Consider the following 19,812-nt stretch of genomic DNA (forward strand, 5'->3'; position numbering starts at 1 on the left):
CTGAAATACTGCCATGGGAGCCGATATACTGTGGATGCCGGTCCATTTTCATTCCTAAAAAAAACCACAGTTCACCCTTTTCCACGATCTTCGGTTGTTTGGTAGATTCGATTGGGGGCGCGCATTCCTCTTGTTTCAACGGTATTTTGAACATGACTGAACATGTTGGCGAGACATATATAGTGTGTGATAATTTTCTCAGGGGCGTTAGGATTTATTCATCTAAGATGATATTTTTCTGCGAATGTTATGGTTCTTATAGAAAAGTATTGGAAAAAGTATCTCATTTTTAAATGAACACTTGTTGTAGTATAGTATAGTCACAAAAATGCAAACAATGAGTTTGACAGACAGCGGCACCTTCATTTACGTTTCGGACTTTGCCATAAGTGTGGCTTCAATAGAAGATTGAAAGATTTAAGATAAAAATCAGTTGCAACAAACGAGTGTTGCTCAATACAAACACAAAAAAATGTATCACTTAACTCGTACGAAATCCTACATATTCGTCGTTCTTTAGTTTAGAATACTAAAACTGATAATATCAATTAATTTCATCATTGTTTTTTTCTCTGCCAAACACAATAAAAATTCAAAAATTTCTGTGTTGGCAAATTCACTGTTAGTTGCATAGCTAAATTCCGCTTTTTGCCAATAGCCAGCAGTGAGTGCTGATCGATTTTGACGTATCTTATATTGATATTGATTGGCTTCATCTATATTTAGCTGGAGAATAGCTTGATGAGGATCCATTATAAACGCAGAAACAGCTTGCTTACCGTCAAGCGTCGTTTCCAAGCGATTCCAATATTGAAATAAAAACAAGGATCTTGGGTTCTTTATGGTTTGATGCCAAAGGAAATTAAGCGTCATTTTTTTGCCTCTGACGACTGCTCCAGCGGTAAAAATAATTCATCACAGCAACTTTAAGAAAAGAAAGTCATGACGACTATCCGGTCAACTTTATACGTCGACGGCTCGGCCGAACATACTGGCTGCGAAGGTTGTGCTGTGGTTCGTGGTCGGTGTTATTCATTATGAGCTGTTGAAACCGATCGAAACCATCACTGGGGAACGGTATCGACGTATAATTGATGTTATAAGGCCGAGCACTGTGCGAAAAATGGCCACAATACGATCAAAAGCACGAAAAAGTGATTCTACTACATGACAACGCTCGGCCTCATACTGCCAAAGTCGTTAAAACGTACATATAAATGTTCAAAAAGGAAGTCCTATCTCAACCGCCATATTCTTCAAATATAACGCCATCTGATTATTACTTGTTCCGTTCGATAATCCATGGTATACCTGATCAGCAGTTCTGCTCATATGAAGACATCGAAAAATGGATTGATTCGTAAGATTCGTAATTAGCCTCAAAAGACGAACACTCGTATTACAAAGTTGTAGCTAGCGATGGGTAAATGTTTAGATGATTTAAAAGTAACTTTTTCTTTAAATAAAATTGCTTTTTTTGGAAATTAAAAACAACGAGAGCTTAGTTATGCACTAAACATTTTTTTGGTAAAATCAAAATCATTAAATGTTTCTGTTTTTCAGCCTTTAAGGAAATGTATTGAAACGAAATAATACTAAAGCGGTTTATCATTCAGTGTGAAATTACAATTACAAAGAGTTGTACGTGTCGTTATTTTTATGGCCGTTGGCAAAAAATGCGGTTCTGTAGAATGGCCTGTAATTAAACCTTATTATTGTGTTTCGAGGGAAAAAATGGGATGCTGTCTTCGTGCAGTTTTTTCATGTTGGTGAATTACACACATAGACGAACAATTTAAAACGACTGTTCCAGGCAGGCTCTGACGTAAAACACCATTGTTTGCTATAACGGCTTGAATAAAAATATAGTTCAATTTATTGCATGAAGAGAAAGAGGAGGTACTACTGCATCGTCTGACTCCTGATTTTTATAACGCTTATTAGGGCACAACGAACGTACAAAAACACTGATACGAATTCTGCGAGCAGAAAAATAATGTAGGTAAAACGTGCCCTAAAAGTGCTAATCGCCTTGCATTTAACCAGGTTGACATGTTGACAAAGCTTCCGTTCAAAGCGGTTCATTATGTAAAACAGGCGAGGGCAAAAAGAAAATAATCACCGCTAACCCAATATGAATGCAAATATCACACGTCTCTTAACCACGGCACGCGAGACCCATGTCGTCGGAAAGGCATACTGAATTATTCCTACCACGAGGACTAGAAAATAATTTAAACTGAAGTATATGTCGGCTGGGTTGCGGAGCAAAATGAAAGAGAACGATTGAGATGAAAAATAAAACGGAAAAATATTGAAGTGAAAAGATTATTTTGAAGCTGCGAAATAAAAAGCTTGTGAAAAGACGATCTTCACAAAATCAAATTTGCACATATTGCTGCTTGACATTAAGTCGAATTTAGTGTAAACAACTTGCTGGAAAGCATTCTTCGCATAGACAGAGACAGGATGTGACTATGTAAACTGAATCTACTGAATTGAACATCGCCTAATTTCGTTAGCTACAAATAAACTAATTACAAATCACTTTTCTTTCGAGGAGATACTCAGCATAATTGTAATTACCAATTCTGAATTCTGCCCTGAAGCTTAGCAACTAATTTAACTTTAAATCAAAATATTTCAATCTGCAGCTGTCTAATTTTAGCACAGTTTACCACCGAAGCTCCTATAACGTCTGTCAAAGAACACCAAGGCAGTCATTTCGAGCATTGGCTTACCGCCGGATGTTGTGGGCCGAACTTTTATCTTTCATCGTCAGTCGAAGTGAGAAATCGTGCGCCAAAAAAGCACAGACACCTTTCGCCAACAGCGGCTATGATATTAGTGATTCAAATATTCATGAGCCAACGTTTCATCGAGAAGCTACCGTACACCACCGTAAGCTCTCGCAGTTTCACTGAACGACGGAAATCACGGGACTACCGAACCGGAAGACAGGATGACCGTTTCAACCGGCATCTTTTGCTACATGGTATTTAAAATTTTCTATCTTGAAGCGGTATTTGCGGTTCGTCTGGTTCTCCAACCCCGGAAGAAGGGCCGATGAGAAGCGATTCCCGATTGGATTTGGGGATTCGAAATGATGAAAGCAATCCCATAAATCAATACCATCGTCCCGGTCCATTCCATGACAGACCGACAGCTTGAGAAGAATAGTTGGTACCAATATATACTCATTCAAGCAACCGACAATGGTTTGATCAACATTTTTATCATAATAATGCAGCATAAGTAGAATTACTGCCGAACCGGAATGCATGGGGGGAGGGCGGAAATTTCCGAGTGAAAGCAAAAGAAACCGGTACGGATGGGTTGAGATAAGTCAGCAGAGAAAGTGATTAAGGTATGAAAGTAGAATCCATTCATCCTGCTGGTGACGTGACATTTGCACATGACTTTGAGTTACGCGGGTTTGAATGAAATTATGTGTTTGACTTGAAGTGCGATTTGCTCTTCCGTTGAAAGCAAGATCTGAATTAATTTGGATTGACAAAGAAAAGCTGAAAATATTTATCTCCTGAAAAAGTTTGTCGGATGTCACTCAAAAGGTCTAGTGGAAAATCATTTTCTCGCTAGTTTTCAACTTGTCAGAAACGCAGCTAAATTTATGAGCTGGTCCTTAGCAAGAAAAGGAAAATTTTACCACGCGGTCGGTGCCGTAAAACATGCCGGGTCTGCATAAAAGTAAATGAGATGGCGGCAGAGTTTTTTCGTTTGATTAATGCGAGATACGAAGTATTGTAATCAAAATCTTTTAGTGGTGTCTTTTCGTTGTTATTAACAAGTACCTAGCAGCGTTATTTTCTGAACGAGTATGAAAGTAGGACGTTGACCTTACAAGACTCTTGATCAATTGCTTAGTAGTTCAATAATTTAGTTGAGTTTCGTTTATCAGATGGAACTATTTTTAACGATATTCATTTCCGGAACCGATAGACCTATTTTTTTTAAGCGAAGAAAAAGTAGCCCGCAAACAACGCTTGTCAAGAGGCACGTCATAGAAAATATATTTCCCTTAAATTGCTTAGAAAATTGCCGCTTTTTAAATAACCTTTCCTCCATAGCCGGGCCACTGTGCTGCAGCGGGGGCCTCATTAGCGCGCACTTGTGATAGTTTCCGCTTTCAACTAGGACCGCTTTATTACGTCTACTAATGATATATTGTTGTTGCACTTTTTACCTCCCCTCGAGCTTTCAACGATGGGTTCAACAGTGTTGTACCTACACAACTTTATCGTGACTATCGCAATTGCATCGAGGATAATTACGATGCAGTAAATAATAATTGGTTTATATTCAAAGTACACGGGACACATATTAGTTAATAGGTAAACTCTTTATGCTGCAGCAATACTGCAAAAATACCCAAGTAACACACTTTGGTATAGAATAGTTGACGTTACCTATTCCATGACATCTCTATCACCAGAAAAGCGCAAAATATGAAGGCTAATAGAACAAGTACCGATAACAGCATTAAAGCAAGCCAACTTGATAGCATTAAGTGGCAAAATACATCTCGAGTACTTATACGGCAATGCGCAAATCTGTTGCTATGACAACTGTTAACCAGCGCATGCGCAAATGTGTTGTGTAGGCGCAGTGCAACTAGATCGACAGTAGCTTTTATCAGTGGCAGTTTTTATTGATTATAAATTGATGACGAAAAATAATTTTCAACCTTTCAAAAAGAGTTGTTTCTTTTGCTTGAAAATTAAAATTGTTTTCGCATAGTTTCAACGTTACCTGGTTACACTGCAAGCGTTTTGTTTATCTTTTGATGGCACGTTTTGACCCGCTTCGAATAAATATAGAAATCGTTCATATAATTTAAATATTAATTTGTTCAAGTATTTTTAAGTTGAGTGTTGAATGCTACGACTGTTGTACTAAGGAAAAGCATTTTACAGGTACGTAATGTTGTTATTAGATGGTGTAATGTCTTACGAAAAGACCAAGTGTTAGTGATTGTTATTCTTGAACTCATGTTATTGAAAAACATCTTCAAAACCAGAAAAAATGAGCTTGTTTTTTTTTTTTTTTTTCTTCACATAACATTTATTTGACACGGCACAAATACAATTTAATGTTTAACGGCGCCAATTATATCTGATGACTTAAAAACTAAAGCAAATTTTTTATCCTCGCTGCCGACTACGAGCTGAAATTAAGTCTAACTTAAAACTAGCATGGGATTTCCAATCAGTGTTTTGTTGTTCAATGGTCGTCTGATAATCGTCGAATGGCATGTATGGATTCGTTCTGCTGAGCCACGATGTCGTGAGTTGGGACAGAGGCTCGTAGTCCTTGGGTCCTGGTTCTGTTGTGCGGGGTCTGGTTGCTGGTTTTGTGCTTAAGGTTCAAACGTGTTCTTGTCGTTTTGTTGGGTGTAGACGGAGGGGAACGGGACTAGACTGGGGCGTGGATGGATTTCAGGAAAACGTATATAAGGGACATGTAGGATAGGTCACGGCTCGCCAAGACATCACGAACAGGAACAGCCGGCTGTCTACCCTCGGCCTGCAGGGAAGCTATTAATTTAGACCTGGCGTCACGGTGTACAGGGCATGACCAAACCACATGCTCTATGTCGTGATAACCTTCACCACAGGCACAGATACCACTTTCCCCGAGCCCAACACGACGGAGGAGCGCGTCAAATCTATAGTGATTGGACATAAGCCGGGACATCACGCAAATGAAATCCCGACCTACATCCAACCCCTTGAACCACGGGTTCGTCGATACTTTGGGGATTATGGAATGTAACCACCTTCCCAATTCCCCTCTGGTCCAAGCATTTTGCCAACTGATGATCGTATTCTGACGTACAAGTGCGAAAAATTCATTAAAGGCAATTGGTCTTTCATAAATATCACCGTTTGTTGCGCCCACCTTAGCCAAAGAGTCCGCTTTCTCATTACCCGGTATCGAGCAGTGAGAAGGGACCCACGCTAAGGTAATCTGAGTAGATTTTTCGGATAAAGCACTCAGATGTTCCCGTATTTTCCCCAGGAAATACGGAGAGTGCTTAACATCTTTCATCGATCGGAGAGCCTCAATGGAACTGAGACTGTCCGTAAAGATGAAATAATGGTCCGTGGGCATTTTTTCGATAATCCCTAGGGTGTACTGAATTGCAGCTAATTCTGCGACGTAAACAGAAGCAGGATTATCGAGCTTATGGGAGACGGTTAAATTGTTATTGAAGATACCGAAGCCAGTGGACCCATCAAGAAGTGATCCGTCAGTGTAGTACATATTGTCGCAGTTGATGTTTCGATATTTATTGGAAAAAATTTTAGGGATCTGCTGCACGCGTAAATGATCCGGGATTCCACGAGTTTCTTCTATCATGGATGTATCGAAAAACACAGTAGAATCAGAAGTATTTGATAAGTCGACACGATTTGGAATATTCGAAGAAGGGTTAATATTTTGGGACATGTGATTGAAATACAATGTCATAAAACGGGTTTGAGAATTAAGTTCGATTAACCTTTCAAAATTTTCAATCACGGGACGGTTCAAGACCTCACATTTGATTAGAATACGAGAAGACAGGCTCCAGAAGCGGTTTTTCAATGGTAGTACTCCAGCTAAAACCTCCAAACTCATCGTATGGGTCGACTGCATGCAACCTAAGGCGATACGCAAACAACGATATTGTATTCGCTCCAGTTTGATCAAATGTGTGTTTGCTGCGGAGCGGAAGCAGAAACACCCGTATTCAATAACAGACAATATCGTTGTTTGGTAAAGCCTTATAAGGTCTCCTGGATGGGCTCCCCACCATTGTCCGGTTATTGTACGAAGAAAATTCACTCTTTGTTGACATTTTTTCATCAGATACCTCACGTGACAACCCCAGGTGCCTTTAGAGTCGAACCAGACACCAAGATATTTGTGTACCAAAACCTGAGAAATCGTTTTACCCATTAATTGTGTTTGAAGCTGAGCAGGTTCATGCTTCCTAGAAAAAACTACTATCTCAGTCTTCTCCGGAGAGAATTCGATACCTAGCTGTAAAGCCCAAGCAGACAAATTGTCCAAGGTATCTTGCAATGGTCCTTGCAAATCGGCAGCTTTGGCTCCTGTAACAGAGATTACACTGTCGTCTGCAAGTTGTCTTATCGTGCATGAATTTGCCAGACATTCGTCGATGTCATTTACATAAAAGTTGTAAAGAAGGGGGCTTAAACATGAGCCCTGGGGAAGACCCATGTAGCTAATGCGAAAAGTTGCCAAATCGCCATGCGTAAAATGCATGTGCTTTTCGGACAACAAGTTGTGCAAAAAATTGTTCAAAATTGGAGAAAATCCTTGTCGGTGAAGTTTACCCGAAAGAATGTCAATAGAAACGGAATCAAAAGCCCCCTTAATGTCCAAGAACGCAGACGCCATTTGTTCTTTACGAGCATACGCCAGCTGAATATCTGTTGAAAGCAACGCAAGACAATCATTCGTCCCTTTGGCACGGCGGAAGCCAAATTGAGTTTCTGATAGTAGACCATTAGATTCGACCCAGTGGTCTAAACGACGGAGTATCATTTTTTCCATCAATTTCCGGATACAGGATAGCATTGCAATCGGCCTATAAGAGTTGTGATTAGAAGCTGGTTTCCCTGGTTTTTGGATGGCGATCACCTTCACTTGCCTCCAATCCTGCGGTACAATGTTTTGCTCCAGGAACTTATTGAACAAGTTCAACAAGCGCCTCTTGGCATTGCCGGGTAGATTCTTCAACAAGTTGAATTTGATTCTATCTAATCCAGGCGCGTTATTGTTACAGGACAGGAGGGCAACTGAAAGTTCTGCCATCGTAAAAGGTGATTCTATCGCGTCGTGGCCCGGAGACGCATCGCGAACAATATTTTGCTCAGGAACAGAGTCCGGACATACTTTCCTGGCAAAATCAAATATCCACCTACTTGAAGACTCCTCGCTTTCGTTGACCGTTACGCGATTCCGCATTCTTCGGGCTGTGTTCCAAAGAGTGCTCATCGATGTCTCCCTCGACGTCTCGTTCACGAACCGACGCCAATATCCACGTTTCTTTGCTTTAGCCAAGCTTTTAAGCTTGGTATCAAGCTCCGAATACCGTAAATAGTCGCCAGGTATACCTCCCGTCTGGTAGGCCTTAAACGCGTCGGATCTTTGCGTGTAGACATCGGAGCACTCTTGGTCCCACCACGGAGTGGGAGGCCGTTCTTTGATCGTTACGCCGGGATATTTCTTCGTTTGGGCTTGCAACGCGGCGTCGAGAATCAAGCCCGCGAGGAGGTTGTATTCTTCAAGTGGTGAATGATGTTGAATCGACTCGACCGCTTTTGAAATCATTTCCTCGTATAACTTCCAATCGACATTTCGTGTGAGGTCATACGGAATGTCAATTGGTCGCATGCGAGTTGACCCGTTAGTAATTGAAATAAGAATAGGCAGATGGTCGCTACCGTGAGGATCGAGGATTACCTTCCATGTGCAATCCAACCGTAGCGACGTCGAACATAAGGATAGATCCAAAGCGCTTGGGCGCGCTGGAGGTTTCGGGATACGTGTCATTTCACCGTTGTTTAAAATAGTCATGTCGAAGTCATCGCAAAGGTTATAGATTAAAGAGGAGCGGTTATCATTGTATGGGGAACCCCAAGCCACGCCATGAGAGTTGAAGTCTCCCAAAATCAAACGTGGCGAGGGAAGAAGTTCTATTAAATCAAAGAGCAGCCGTTGCCCAACCTGTGCTCTGGGGGGAATATATATTGAGGCAATACAAAGCTCTTTACCTTGTATTGTCATTTGACATGCGACAACTTCGATGCCTGGAATCGAGGGGAGGTTAATACGATAGAAAGAATAGCACTTTTTAATCCCTAAAAGTACTCCTCCATATGGGGTGTCTCGATCAAGGCGAATAATATTAAAATCATGGAAGTTGAGATCAATATTTGAAGTAAGCCAAGTTTCACAAAGGGAAAATGCATCGCATTTGTTTTTATTTATCAAAACTTTAAACGAATCAATTTTTGGTAAAATACTTCTACAATTCCACTGTAAGACAGAGATAGAATCCTACATATACGCAGTTGAATTAGGCATCGAAGGATACAATCGCTGCAAGGAGAGGCCATTGGGCAGTCAACTGCTTCAAAAATGATCTAACTGTTGGGAGGAATGCTGTAAGAAAAATTTTAATTGGATCGGGTACATTGAAAGTTTCAAAAATCCAGTCCACAATGTCAGAAAATTTCACTAATCCAGAGTTTGTTTCATCAACTGGGAGTGTAAAAGGAGCAACTGGGGTTTTAGATGTTCCTGGCAGTGCTGGGAACTCCTTCTGGGACTTTAAATTTGCCAGCCCAGGAGGAGTTTGCTTCGGTTTTTCCGCAGCACTGTTTGGTTTGTTTGTAACCTTCATTTCACTTTGAGAAATCTTAGGACCTTTTCTGGGAAGTTTAGGAGAGGAAACACTTTTCCTCTTTCTAGACTCCCCAGGATTGGCGTAAGATGCTCCCGCTGGTGAATCGTCAGAATCGGTTTCCTCAGAGGGCAACAGATCGAAGGGGTTCGAAGTAACGGGAGAAGTGGTAACGGTCTTCTTCAGCATGTCAGCGTAGGAACGCTTTGAACGCTCTTTGAGAGACCGTTTTATTTTATCCCTGCGCTGCATGTACACCGCACATGTCGAGAGCTCATGCAGATTTTCTCCGCAGTGAATACACTTTTCAGCGTTAACACTGCAAGAATCTTCCGCATGAGACTCCCCACACTTGCCACAACGTGCCTTATTGCAGCAGTAGGCGGCTGTATGGCCTAACTGCTTGCAATTCAGGCAGCTCATGACGCGGGGCACGTAGAGCCTCACAGGGAGACGAACCCGGTGGATCGAGACGTGGCTTGGTAGTGCAGACCCGGCGAACGTAACTCGAAACGAGTCTGACGGAGTGTATACTGTTTTGCCACCGATGATCGATGCTGACCGCAATTGCTTGCAGTCGAGCACCTTTACTTCGGGACACGTTTTGTTCTTAAAGCACCCTTTGGCACTTTGCAGTATACACTCGACGGACAGACTCGAATCGGTTATGACACCGTCGATCTCCACGTCTCGTGCGGGTATGTAAACGCGATACTCGCGTGTGAAGAGCTCAGAGCAAGCTATATCGTTGGCCTCTTTCAGGTTACCGACCACAACACGGAGCTTGTTAGGCCGGACCTTGGAAATTTCGGTCACGCCCTTGTACTCCTTCGTCAGGTCTTTAGAAATCTGCAAGAGGTTCAACTTTTTCGATTTCGGTCCTGCCTTTGGCCGAAAATAAACAGTATAGCTGCCCTGGGCTCCGTCTGGGTAAAGCCTGGGGCGAGGGGGGACTGAAGAATGAACAGGGGAGGGGGTAACAGAAGGGTCAGGGTCAGAGGGGTTCGGGGATGGTGGCGCGGGAGGCGAGGGATCTACATCCATCTTAAGTCTAGCGCACTAGCGCTGACAAGAACACGTACCTTTTTATTTCTCCCTTCCAGTAAGGTTGGTTGTCCGATCGTTCGAAGTAGCAGCCGTTACAGCCAGCAGCACCAATACAGCAGAACCAAACAGCCACCAGCAGCGAGCCAGGTGTGAGATCACTCCACACAGCGATACGACTCGCTGACACTGATGGCTTCTTCTTTTTCCTCGTTTGTGTCTCGTCCACTGCTGTAGCACAATCCAGCCAGCAGCCAAATCGGCTTACGCACCAGCTGGCAGTCACGATGCGAAACAGTTGCACAAAGGAACGACCTTGAACCCGGATTTATTTCACTCGACCAGGCAAACAATGCCAACACTTGTTCACACGTCTTTTGTTTTATACTCTATCGGACCGATCACCAAACACGTCCAGTACTGATGCGTGTTCGGCACAGAATGATGAAAATGAGCTTGTTTTCGAAATGCGGTTGTATTACTGATGAAAAACAACTTCAAACAGAATATAATAACACAAGTTTTTAATTGCGCTTGTAGTACACTTATATGACTACTTTCGTTGTAATCTATTTTCTAACATGTTTTGTGTGTTACTTGGGTAGTTAGTTAGTAGATACGAAAGAATGATTTTTAGTTTAGTATTTTTAGTAAGCATGATGATGCATTATTGCATTTGAGAATAATATATCAAATTATCAAAGCAAATGGATTTTAAGAATAATTCTCATTAACGTTTTGAATAAAATGGTTCAAATACAGGATAGGCAAACAAAGAAAACAAAGAAGAAATTATAATAATATTCAAAGAATATGTATCAAAAAGACTTTTTAAAGGCCGGAAGAGTCATAACAGAAATAACAGAAAGAAGCACAAAAAGAACTCCGTTAAGGTGAAACATTGCTAAAGTCACAAACGAGCCACTACTTCGAATTTTTAGAAGCACAAGACACGGAAATAGATAATTCACCGCAGCAAACATAAAATAGCTTTTCCACAAGTGACGCATTAGCTATTAGAGTATTAGAGTCTTGTACTTTTGAAAATTCGAAGTGGTGAATCGTCGACCATTTGTGGATTCAACAGCGTTTCGCCTTAAGGCTTAAGATCCCTGAAAGCAAATCGAACGTCTATTGGAGTAAAAATAAAAAATAATCCCATAGAATGCATTTGAAATCTTCTAGAAAAACGATTCCTATATCTGAACGGATGAGAACGGAATATATTTTCATACTAGTTGATGAATTAAATGTGAAAGCTGGTCAATGAGTAACGTCGAAAAATAGCGTTTCTAGAAAGCAAATAAGGGAAATATTATCTCTAAATAAATGAATCCATTAAGAAAGTTGGTTGCTATACAATTTTTGTTTTGAACTTAGCACTAAAATTGTATAACACCATAAGAATATGACTAATTTTCAACCAGCGATGCAAAGCGAGCGAGAAGCACAACCTTTCTCCTTCTTTCTGTTTGCGAACGAGACATATGCTACGCTTCTCAAGTCTTTTGCACACATGCTTTCGCGATACTCTTTCTTTTCCATGCATTCCCCTGAGTAGCAGTAAGCACGCACCGACACGAAAAAACTCTTTTGTATTGCTACTCAGCGACTGTAAAAGAGTACGTGAGTTCCTGCTTGCGAGTAGGAGTACTCGACTAAAATTGCTCGTAAGGAGGAATGCTTGAAAAACTATGCTCGAAAACGAAAACGCTTTCTTCGTCTACCCGGTTTTGCTTCGTGCACCGACAGCCGGACGTGGGGAAGGAATCTGTAAAGTATCGCCCTCTAGTGCCCAAATTAATTTTTAGGAGGACTTCGAAAAAACCACTATGAAGCTGTATAAACATTTTTCAAGTTCTTATTGAAGCTCTTTAGAGGTCAAGGTCAAGGAGATTTCCATTAATGTTAGCGAAACAATTGACTTGATGGAAACCACATGAGAACATCGTGTCAAGAAGAAATTTTTCATGATCGGTAGAGATATTTGAGGGAATGTAGCCGTTCACCTCGTCGTCCGATTGCCATCTCAAATTAGGAAGATTAAAGTCACCCAACGTCAATACGATATCGGTTACAGAAGCGCGGCTTAAAAGATTCTTGGCTGCATAAGCATAAGTCAAATACATATCAGGAGGCATTTTGGGAGCAATGTAAATAGCGATTATGTAGAGCGAACAATGTACCAACTTTATGCAAACCGCGACCTGCTCAAGACTCGAACAATTCGTCAGAGAGATTAACTCACAACGAAGATGATTTTTTACCGCAATCAAAACGCCTTCACACTGCGGGGGCCTAGTGTGGTTGGTAACGTCTCCGCCAACCACGCTTGACGCCTGGGTTTGAATCCCACCGCCGACACCTAACGATGGTTGTGAGGTGACGTGATCCACTCACAACCAACCCAACTGGTCTAGATTCAATCCTAGCCGACACCGGGAGATTTTCTGAGGCGAAAAATCTCTGGGATCACGCCTTCCATCGCATGAGGAAGTAAAGCCGTTGGCGCCGGTCCGTTAATAAACGGGTCGTGAGTTAGGGTCCTCGGTGCGGAGTCGCTTCCCTGGGCGTCGGTGATTGGCCACAACAGTGGCGGAACTAGACCGACGAAAAATAAACGAGAATAAAAAAAAAACGTCTTCACCATCTTCTTTCTCACTGGTTAATGAGTTACGGTCACAGTGGAACAATGTGTAATCCGAAGTTATTTCGTTATTGTCGATGCTTTCTCGAGGCCAAGGTTCTGTAAAAACGAGCACGTCGTAATCGCAGCTAGTGAGCATTAAACGCAACTTGGCAATTTTTGTTCGTAACCCCTTTACGTTCTGATAGTAGACTGTTAGATTCTGTGTCTCACCAGACCTCGAGTTGAAAAGCTTGCTGGAGGAACTTGCTGCTGCGGCTATGATGTCTGTGGTACGGTGAGTGAGGCTGAGCTGACGGTGCACTGCTGTAATCGATAAATGTTACCGGAGAGGAATTGCTCAAATTGCATCATCCCGATGTCGGCAAATATTAGTTGAAAAGAACGCAGCGCGGGTAGTAATGCTGCGGAGAGCCACCCGTCAGAACGTGGAGCGGTACAAACAGAAACAGAGACAGAAAACCCAATTCTTCCAGGAAAGAAAGCGCCGCCAGGAGGAGGATGAGTTCTACAACAGCTGTACCGCTTTCATGAAACACGAAAGTTTTATCAGAGATTCAACGCATCCCGCAAAGGCTTTGTTCCGCGAGCCGAAATGTGCAGGGATAAGGAGGGGAATATCTTGACGGATGATCGTGAGGTGATCGAAAGGTGAAGACAGCACTTCGATGAACATCTGAATTAAGTACTGGCAGCAGATCAGAGCAGCGACGCAGAAGACTCTGTCAGTGCAGCAAGAGACGGAGATGTGCCACCCCCATCGATAGGCGAAGTTAATGATGCTATCCGGCGGCTTAAGAACAACAAGGCGGTATCGAAGCGGAGCTTCTCAAGATGGACCCGGGCAAGTTGGCTAGTTGTCTGCATCGGTGATTGTTAAGATTTGGGAAACGGAATGTCAACCGGAGGAGTGGAAGGCTGGGGTTATTTGCCCCATCTACAAGAAAGGTGACAAGTTAGATTATGAAAACTACCAAGCGATCCTGAATGCCGCCTACGAAGTGATATCCCCAAAAAAATTTCAGCGGCTGTCACCACTAACTAACAGATTCGTGGGGAGTTACCAGGCCGGCTTCATAGAGGGTCGGTCTTTACTCTGCGGAGATCCTTCAAAAATGCCGCGAATACAGCGTCCCTACGCATCATCTTCATCGACTTCAAAGTCGCTTATGACACGATTAATCGTGAAGTGCTATGGAGAAATCTCGACGAAAATAGCTTCCCTGGGAAGCTTACCAGGCTGATAGAGGCAACGATGCAGGATGTGCAGTGTTGTGTGAGGATTTCGGGTGGTCTATCTTTCCTGCCTGCTGTTCAATATTGCGCTAGAAGGTGTTGTGAGATCAGCGGGAATAGACCCGCGGGCACGATTTTCGTTAAATTCCGTCAATTAATCTGCTTTGCGGATGACGTGGATACTGTCGGCAGAACATTTGAGGCGGTGGCAGATCAGTACACCAGACTAAAATGTGAAGCAGAGAAGATTGGACTGAAGATAAATACGTCTAAACGAAGTACTTGCTAGCGGGTGGTGCTGATCGCGACAGGGCACGCCTAGGTAGTGTTGTGATAATCGTCGGTGATGAGTTTGAGGTGACGACAAGTTCGTGTACCTTGACTCAATGGTAATTGAGAACAACGATACCAGCCGTGAGGGGAATCATCAGCGAGAGTTGTGCCTACTTTGGGCTCCACAAAAAATTACGGTCGAAACGTTCAAGTTCCCGCGCAAAGTGCCCCTTGCACAAAACGCTTATTAGACCGGTTGTTCTCTACGGACATGAAATGTGGACAATGCTTGAAGAGACGGAGAATGAACCATGAGCTCGCGCAACTCTACAGTGAACCCAGCATCCAGAAAGTGGTCAAATCTGGACGGATACGTTGGGCAGGGCACGTGGCGAGAACAACGGACAATTACTCTGCAAAATTGATTCTCACCTCGAATCCGGTTGGTACGAGACGAAGAGGAACACAAAGAGCAAGGTGGTTAGACCAGGTGGAGCATGATCTGGCAAGTACGGACTGCCCGCGGGATTGGAGGCGGGCACCCATGGACTGATCAAATTGGCGGAATTATGTTGTACAGGCCATGTCTAACGGCACGGCCATTCAAGTATGTAAGTAAGCTTAAACTGAAAAAAAGAAGGATTGTAGCTATTTAACCATTCCTGTGAATTTTGGTGCCCCTGGGCATTTCAAAAACGCAACGCGTGCGCCTCCTTCTACTGTTGAATCGATGGAGACGCTAGGTTAGATATTCGACAGCGTTCTAGGGCACGAGATCAAGGGGAATCAAGGTATTCTAGCGAAAACCTTTATCCTACAAAGTTGACGAAGCTACAACATTGTAGACTATCGTTTAACTCTATCTCTATCGTTATTAGTTGATACAGAAACAGTCTCAAAGATACTCTTCGACAAAATGATAAATAACTATGAAAAATGTCATCTGATGACATAATGCTCTACTGTCGATTCAAAATACTTCATCACCTTTCCTTCTCTGAACTTTCTGTTTGTCGTCAAGTCAAACGGCCTTGAAAGTAAGCTGCGAGGGCGCACTGTTAAATTATTAATTATTGTTCTATCTAGTGCCCACATGAATGCAAATAACTTTCTATAGTTATAACTGGACTTTATCATGAATTATTCAGCACGAATATTTATTACTCACTGAACTCATTTTAATAATCATTACAGAAGCACCAGCAAATAGTTGTACAGCGGAAAATTCATACCCCAGAAAAGGAAAAATATATTTTTATGCACTAGTTTATTAGAGACAGAACCGGTTTGCCGAATAAACCAAACAAACACGCAAAACACCGCGCAAAGCAAAAACAAACAACAGAGTGAAAGCATTTCCTTTTGGATTCAAATCACGTTTTACCATTCACCGAAAGCCGGGGTACCGCTTTCAAAGGACCCGATGTTCCGGGCTGGTATTCAGTCGTTTGTCTGGCGGTTTGTTTTTTGGTGAGCCATTTTCAATCACGGGCCATTAAAAATGTTGCTTTATTTTTTGCCTCCGTAAGCACCGGGAGGACCAAACAGAAGAATGATTACTGCTGAGCCAAGTTATTTTCCAAGCGAAGCAGCTTCTGCCGAAACGATCCGAACCGTATTCAAAAGCTTTTGGAAACGCTTTTCACTTTGCCGATAAGCATTTCAAAGCTCTGAAGGAAGCAAGCCATTATTATTGCGACAGTGACAGAGCGCACTGTGCTTAACGCTTCAATGAATAGTGTCTGCTCAGGTTGAATGATTATGCGGCTCGGAATCGTTGAAAAAGCATGACGAAGTAAAAATGCAAAACGAATTCCATCAATTTGTCGTTTCCTGATTATTATTGCGCCACTTTGGATGCAGGAAGGAGACTTGCTGAGTCTCGTTAGGTATCGCTGAAGAGGAACCGAAATTGTACCAAAATACTGTCCTTGTAAGATTTTCTAAAATTGAAGTAAAAATATTGCTTTTAGTTATACCTACGAGAATTGCCTTAATTAAACCCAAACAACGCAACCAGCTCGAAAGAGAAAGTTTCAGAACTTTTTATTCCATTGAACCTGTCAGCAGCGAAGCTTGTTTGATTTACTGCTAATGAAAAATTCCTTTGCCATGACTTTTACCCACCAAGCAGCCACTAGATTATTCATTCATTTTCCTCTCGCTCTCGTTTGCATTTCCTCTTTCAGATCGCACTGGCCAACGCTAACCGGAGCGTACACGAGTGGTCCCTTACGGTTTCCGTGAGCCGAGAAAATTGTTTTCACCCGGTGACCTATTTTTCCACACTCACCGTGAAACTCACGATTAATCATTACGAGGAAGGACCCCATCAACGAAGTCATCTTTTTGTTTCCTTCTTTTTTCTTCAGCTAGAACCATTTAAACCAGTGAGTGAACAGAAAAAGTATACAGTATTTTCGCTCGTTTGAGGAGAAAATTAATGACAGGTTAAAACACTTCCGTTTCGATGCTGTCAGTGAGGTTCGAAGTTAGAGGAAATTTAGCAGTGTTCGGAAGAGGCTAAGAAAGATTTCGGGGCAATATTCGGACGCTTTAAAAACAGTGAATAATTGTTTGAAAATAGCTTGGACTGTGTTCTAGAGTTTTTCAGCAGTTAAAAAATACCACTGTGAAACAGTTTGAATATTCTTTGTGTTGAAGCAGAAGGAAAAGTACAAATTTTCAGTGTTGTTCTGGTGCTACAATGTTTGGTTCCAAACTGCGATCATGGATGGAGAATCATATCGTTCGCCCAAGGAAAAAAGGAAATAAAAACAAAAGTGGAAATAGCAGGTAGGTTAGAGCGCTTAAATGGGCATTCATAACCCTAGAAAGTATGCTAGCATGCTAAATCACAACTGATTTGATTTGTTAAATTTATATCCTTACCAACACTGAAGACATAATCGAACAGATATATAATCTGTTCCAATTTATGTGCTATGAAAAGAGGTGAAAACTTTTTTATCTTATCCATCAAATCCATTAAGCTAATAAGATATTTTCGTTTCTAGATTTTTTCCAATATGACAAAGCTACGCCAATTTTAGCTTATTAGAATTTCGACAATTAAGTTTTTTTTTTTTAAAGTGGAGAAAATCGAGTATTTCATTCCATTGATAAATCACGTCGAAAAGATACTTTTTTGTTGCAAACTCAGTCTTTCCCATTTTTCTCCCCACCAAACAAATGTGAATCCTCCCTGTCGTTGTTGACAAAACAGAAGCACACTGTCAACGAATGGAGCAACGTATCGAAAAAAAGACGCATCATCAAGTCTCGGAAACAATATCGTCTGTGTTATTTTATATTGTTTGCAGTTCTCTCTATTCAGAGGACAAACAATTGTACATTTTCATCCGCGGCAAAGGAGTCTGCTCAGTCGGAACAAGCGCATCGGTAAGCGGCGGGGTTGTTAACTTTTCCTCCATCGCATGGCGGCATGCAGCATCGGTACAAAAATCACGTTCAAAATTTCACTTTCCCATCTGTGTCTTTCCTCAACTGCTGATAACCGGGCGGCTTGAGGCAGCAATATTGATTGCATTCCCCTCTGTAGAAATCGCTGGCCTGGCATTCGCATTGGAAATGATAGCTGGCTTTAGCCTGCTTCTTGTCATATTCCAATCCGAAATAATCAATCGCTGCTTGATGAACTATTAATTTACCCAGAAGCAACCATCGGCTGTTTTACGGATGAAAAAACCTTATCTGTTCAATCAAACATGCAGCACGAAAAACTCATCTACACTCATGACTCAACATTGCATTAGGCACCTTTTATATCTTTACAAAAAAGCCCCTGTCTGGTGTAAGCCACGAAGCAGGGAAAAATGACAAAAGATTCTACACGTAGAATTTCTGTCCGTTGCCTGGTACTCAACTCACCACAGTTGAACCGGAATTCTACCCCAAAACGCGCTCTCTACTCCAGACTTCCAGAACCGTTTGTGTTAGAGGCTCCGGGAGCCAATTTTCGGAAAGTGATAATGAACGGAATCAAATTAACGAGTTCTGGGATTTGGAAAAAGCACACACTTTCCCAGGAGGAAATATGCCACCGTGTCAGCTCGTTAGGATTTAACATGCGGAAAATTACCGTTTTACGAGGGGCGCGGAGTGGGGCAGCGCTGTGCTCCGGTTTGTGCGCTCATGATAGTAATAATTGATTTGACAGTGTGTGAGCCATTGACGGAGCGAGCTTTCGTTCTTATCGAACCTCATGAGACGGGAGGGTTAAACAATTTTTGTGTTTGTTTTTAAGAAAAAAAAATCGATTTTTTTATCAGAAGGATTATATGAAATATTTAAATTTTGGTTTTCATTAGCACTGAACATTTATGTTCATTATTTTTTTCTGCACTACCAACATACCTACAACTCATGTAAACATTTTTCGAAACCTTCTGGTAAAACTGTCTGCTTCTTATTATTTTTAGACTTACCTTCATCAAGTAATTAGGTGCTTGATATAGATAAAGCCGACAAAAAAGCTATATGTACTTTCGATCAAGAGCCCTAAGACGAGCTGGAAAGTCTCAAATCACCTTTCCGTTATTCTTATCTTGAATGCTTGTGGCCCGTAATAGCATACTTTGTCGTACTTTTGCGGAACAAAAATTTAAAAAACTTACTAATCCAAAAAGGAACCGCGCAATTCACTTCTACACTGTAGGTGCAACAATGTTCAATTCAATATGGGTCATTCCAAACGAAGTGACCACGAAAAAGCACAAACTTGGACACGACCATCACAGATTTTGCTCAAAGTTGGGAGAATTATTCATCTACTGCCACTTTGGAAAAATCCTAAATTTGGTGTCGATTGGAATACCCCCCGCTCTGTGGGACCCCCCTGTTTATTGCAAAGTCACGCATTTTTTGTTCAAAATCTCTTTTTTCTTTTTCTTACAATTCATAGACGTAAGATGTCCGAAAAATACTGATAGATGATTTTTGAAGAAAATAAACCAAGGAATCCAGAAAAAATATAAGTTTTGACCGGAAGTGTTGTCAGATAAATAATTTTTGTATTTGAAAACTAAATTTAAATTTTTCGGCAAATGCAGCCATTTTGATTTTAAATTAGATTATTTCATCGTGTTCCTTTTGGATTTCACATATCAAAACTTATATTTTTTCTGGATTCCTTGGTTTATTTTCTAATATC

At 41.7% G+C, this 19,812-nt stretch overlaps 1 protein-coding gene across 8 annotated transcripts in view; it reads left to right on the forward strand.

Annotated features, from left to right (window-relative positions):
- LOC129720839 (uncharacterized) overlaps positions 1-19,812 on the forward strand; it is a 207,704-nt gene that overhangs the window by 115,620 nt on the left and 72,272 nt on the right. For 4 of the 8 annotated variants that reach the window (XM_055672659.1, XM_055672667.1, XM_055672660.1 and 1 more), the window contains one exon: positions 16,829-17,435. In XM_055672659.1, coding sequence (XP_055528634.1) covers positions 17,347-17,435 — 89 coding nt within the window. In that variant the 5' untranslated portion in view covers positions 16,829-17,346. The remainder of the gene's footprint in view (positions 1-16,828; positions 17,436-19,812) is intronic. The other 4 variants (XM_055672661.1, XM_055672664.1, XM_055672665.1 and 1 more) reach the window with 4 other exon arrangements.

Source organism: Wyeomyia smithii, chromosome 2, assembly GCF_029784165.1.
Source record: "Wyeomyia smithii strain HCP4-BCI-WySm-NY-G18 chromosome 2, ASM2978416v1, whole genome shotgun sequence".
NCBI lineage: Eukaryota > Metazoa > Arthropoda > Insecta > Diptera > Culicidae > Wyeomyia > Wyeomyia smithii.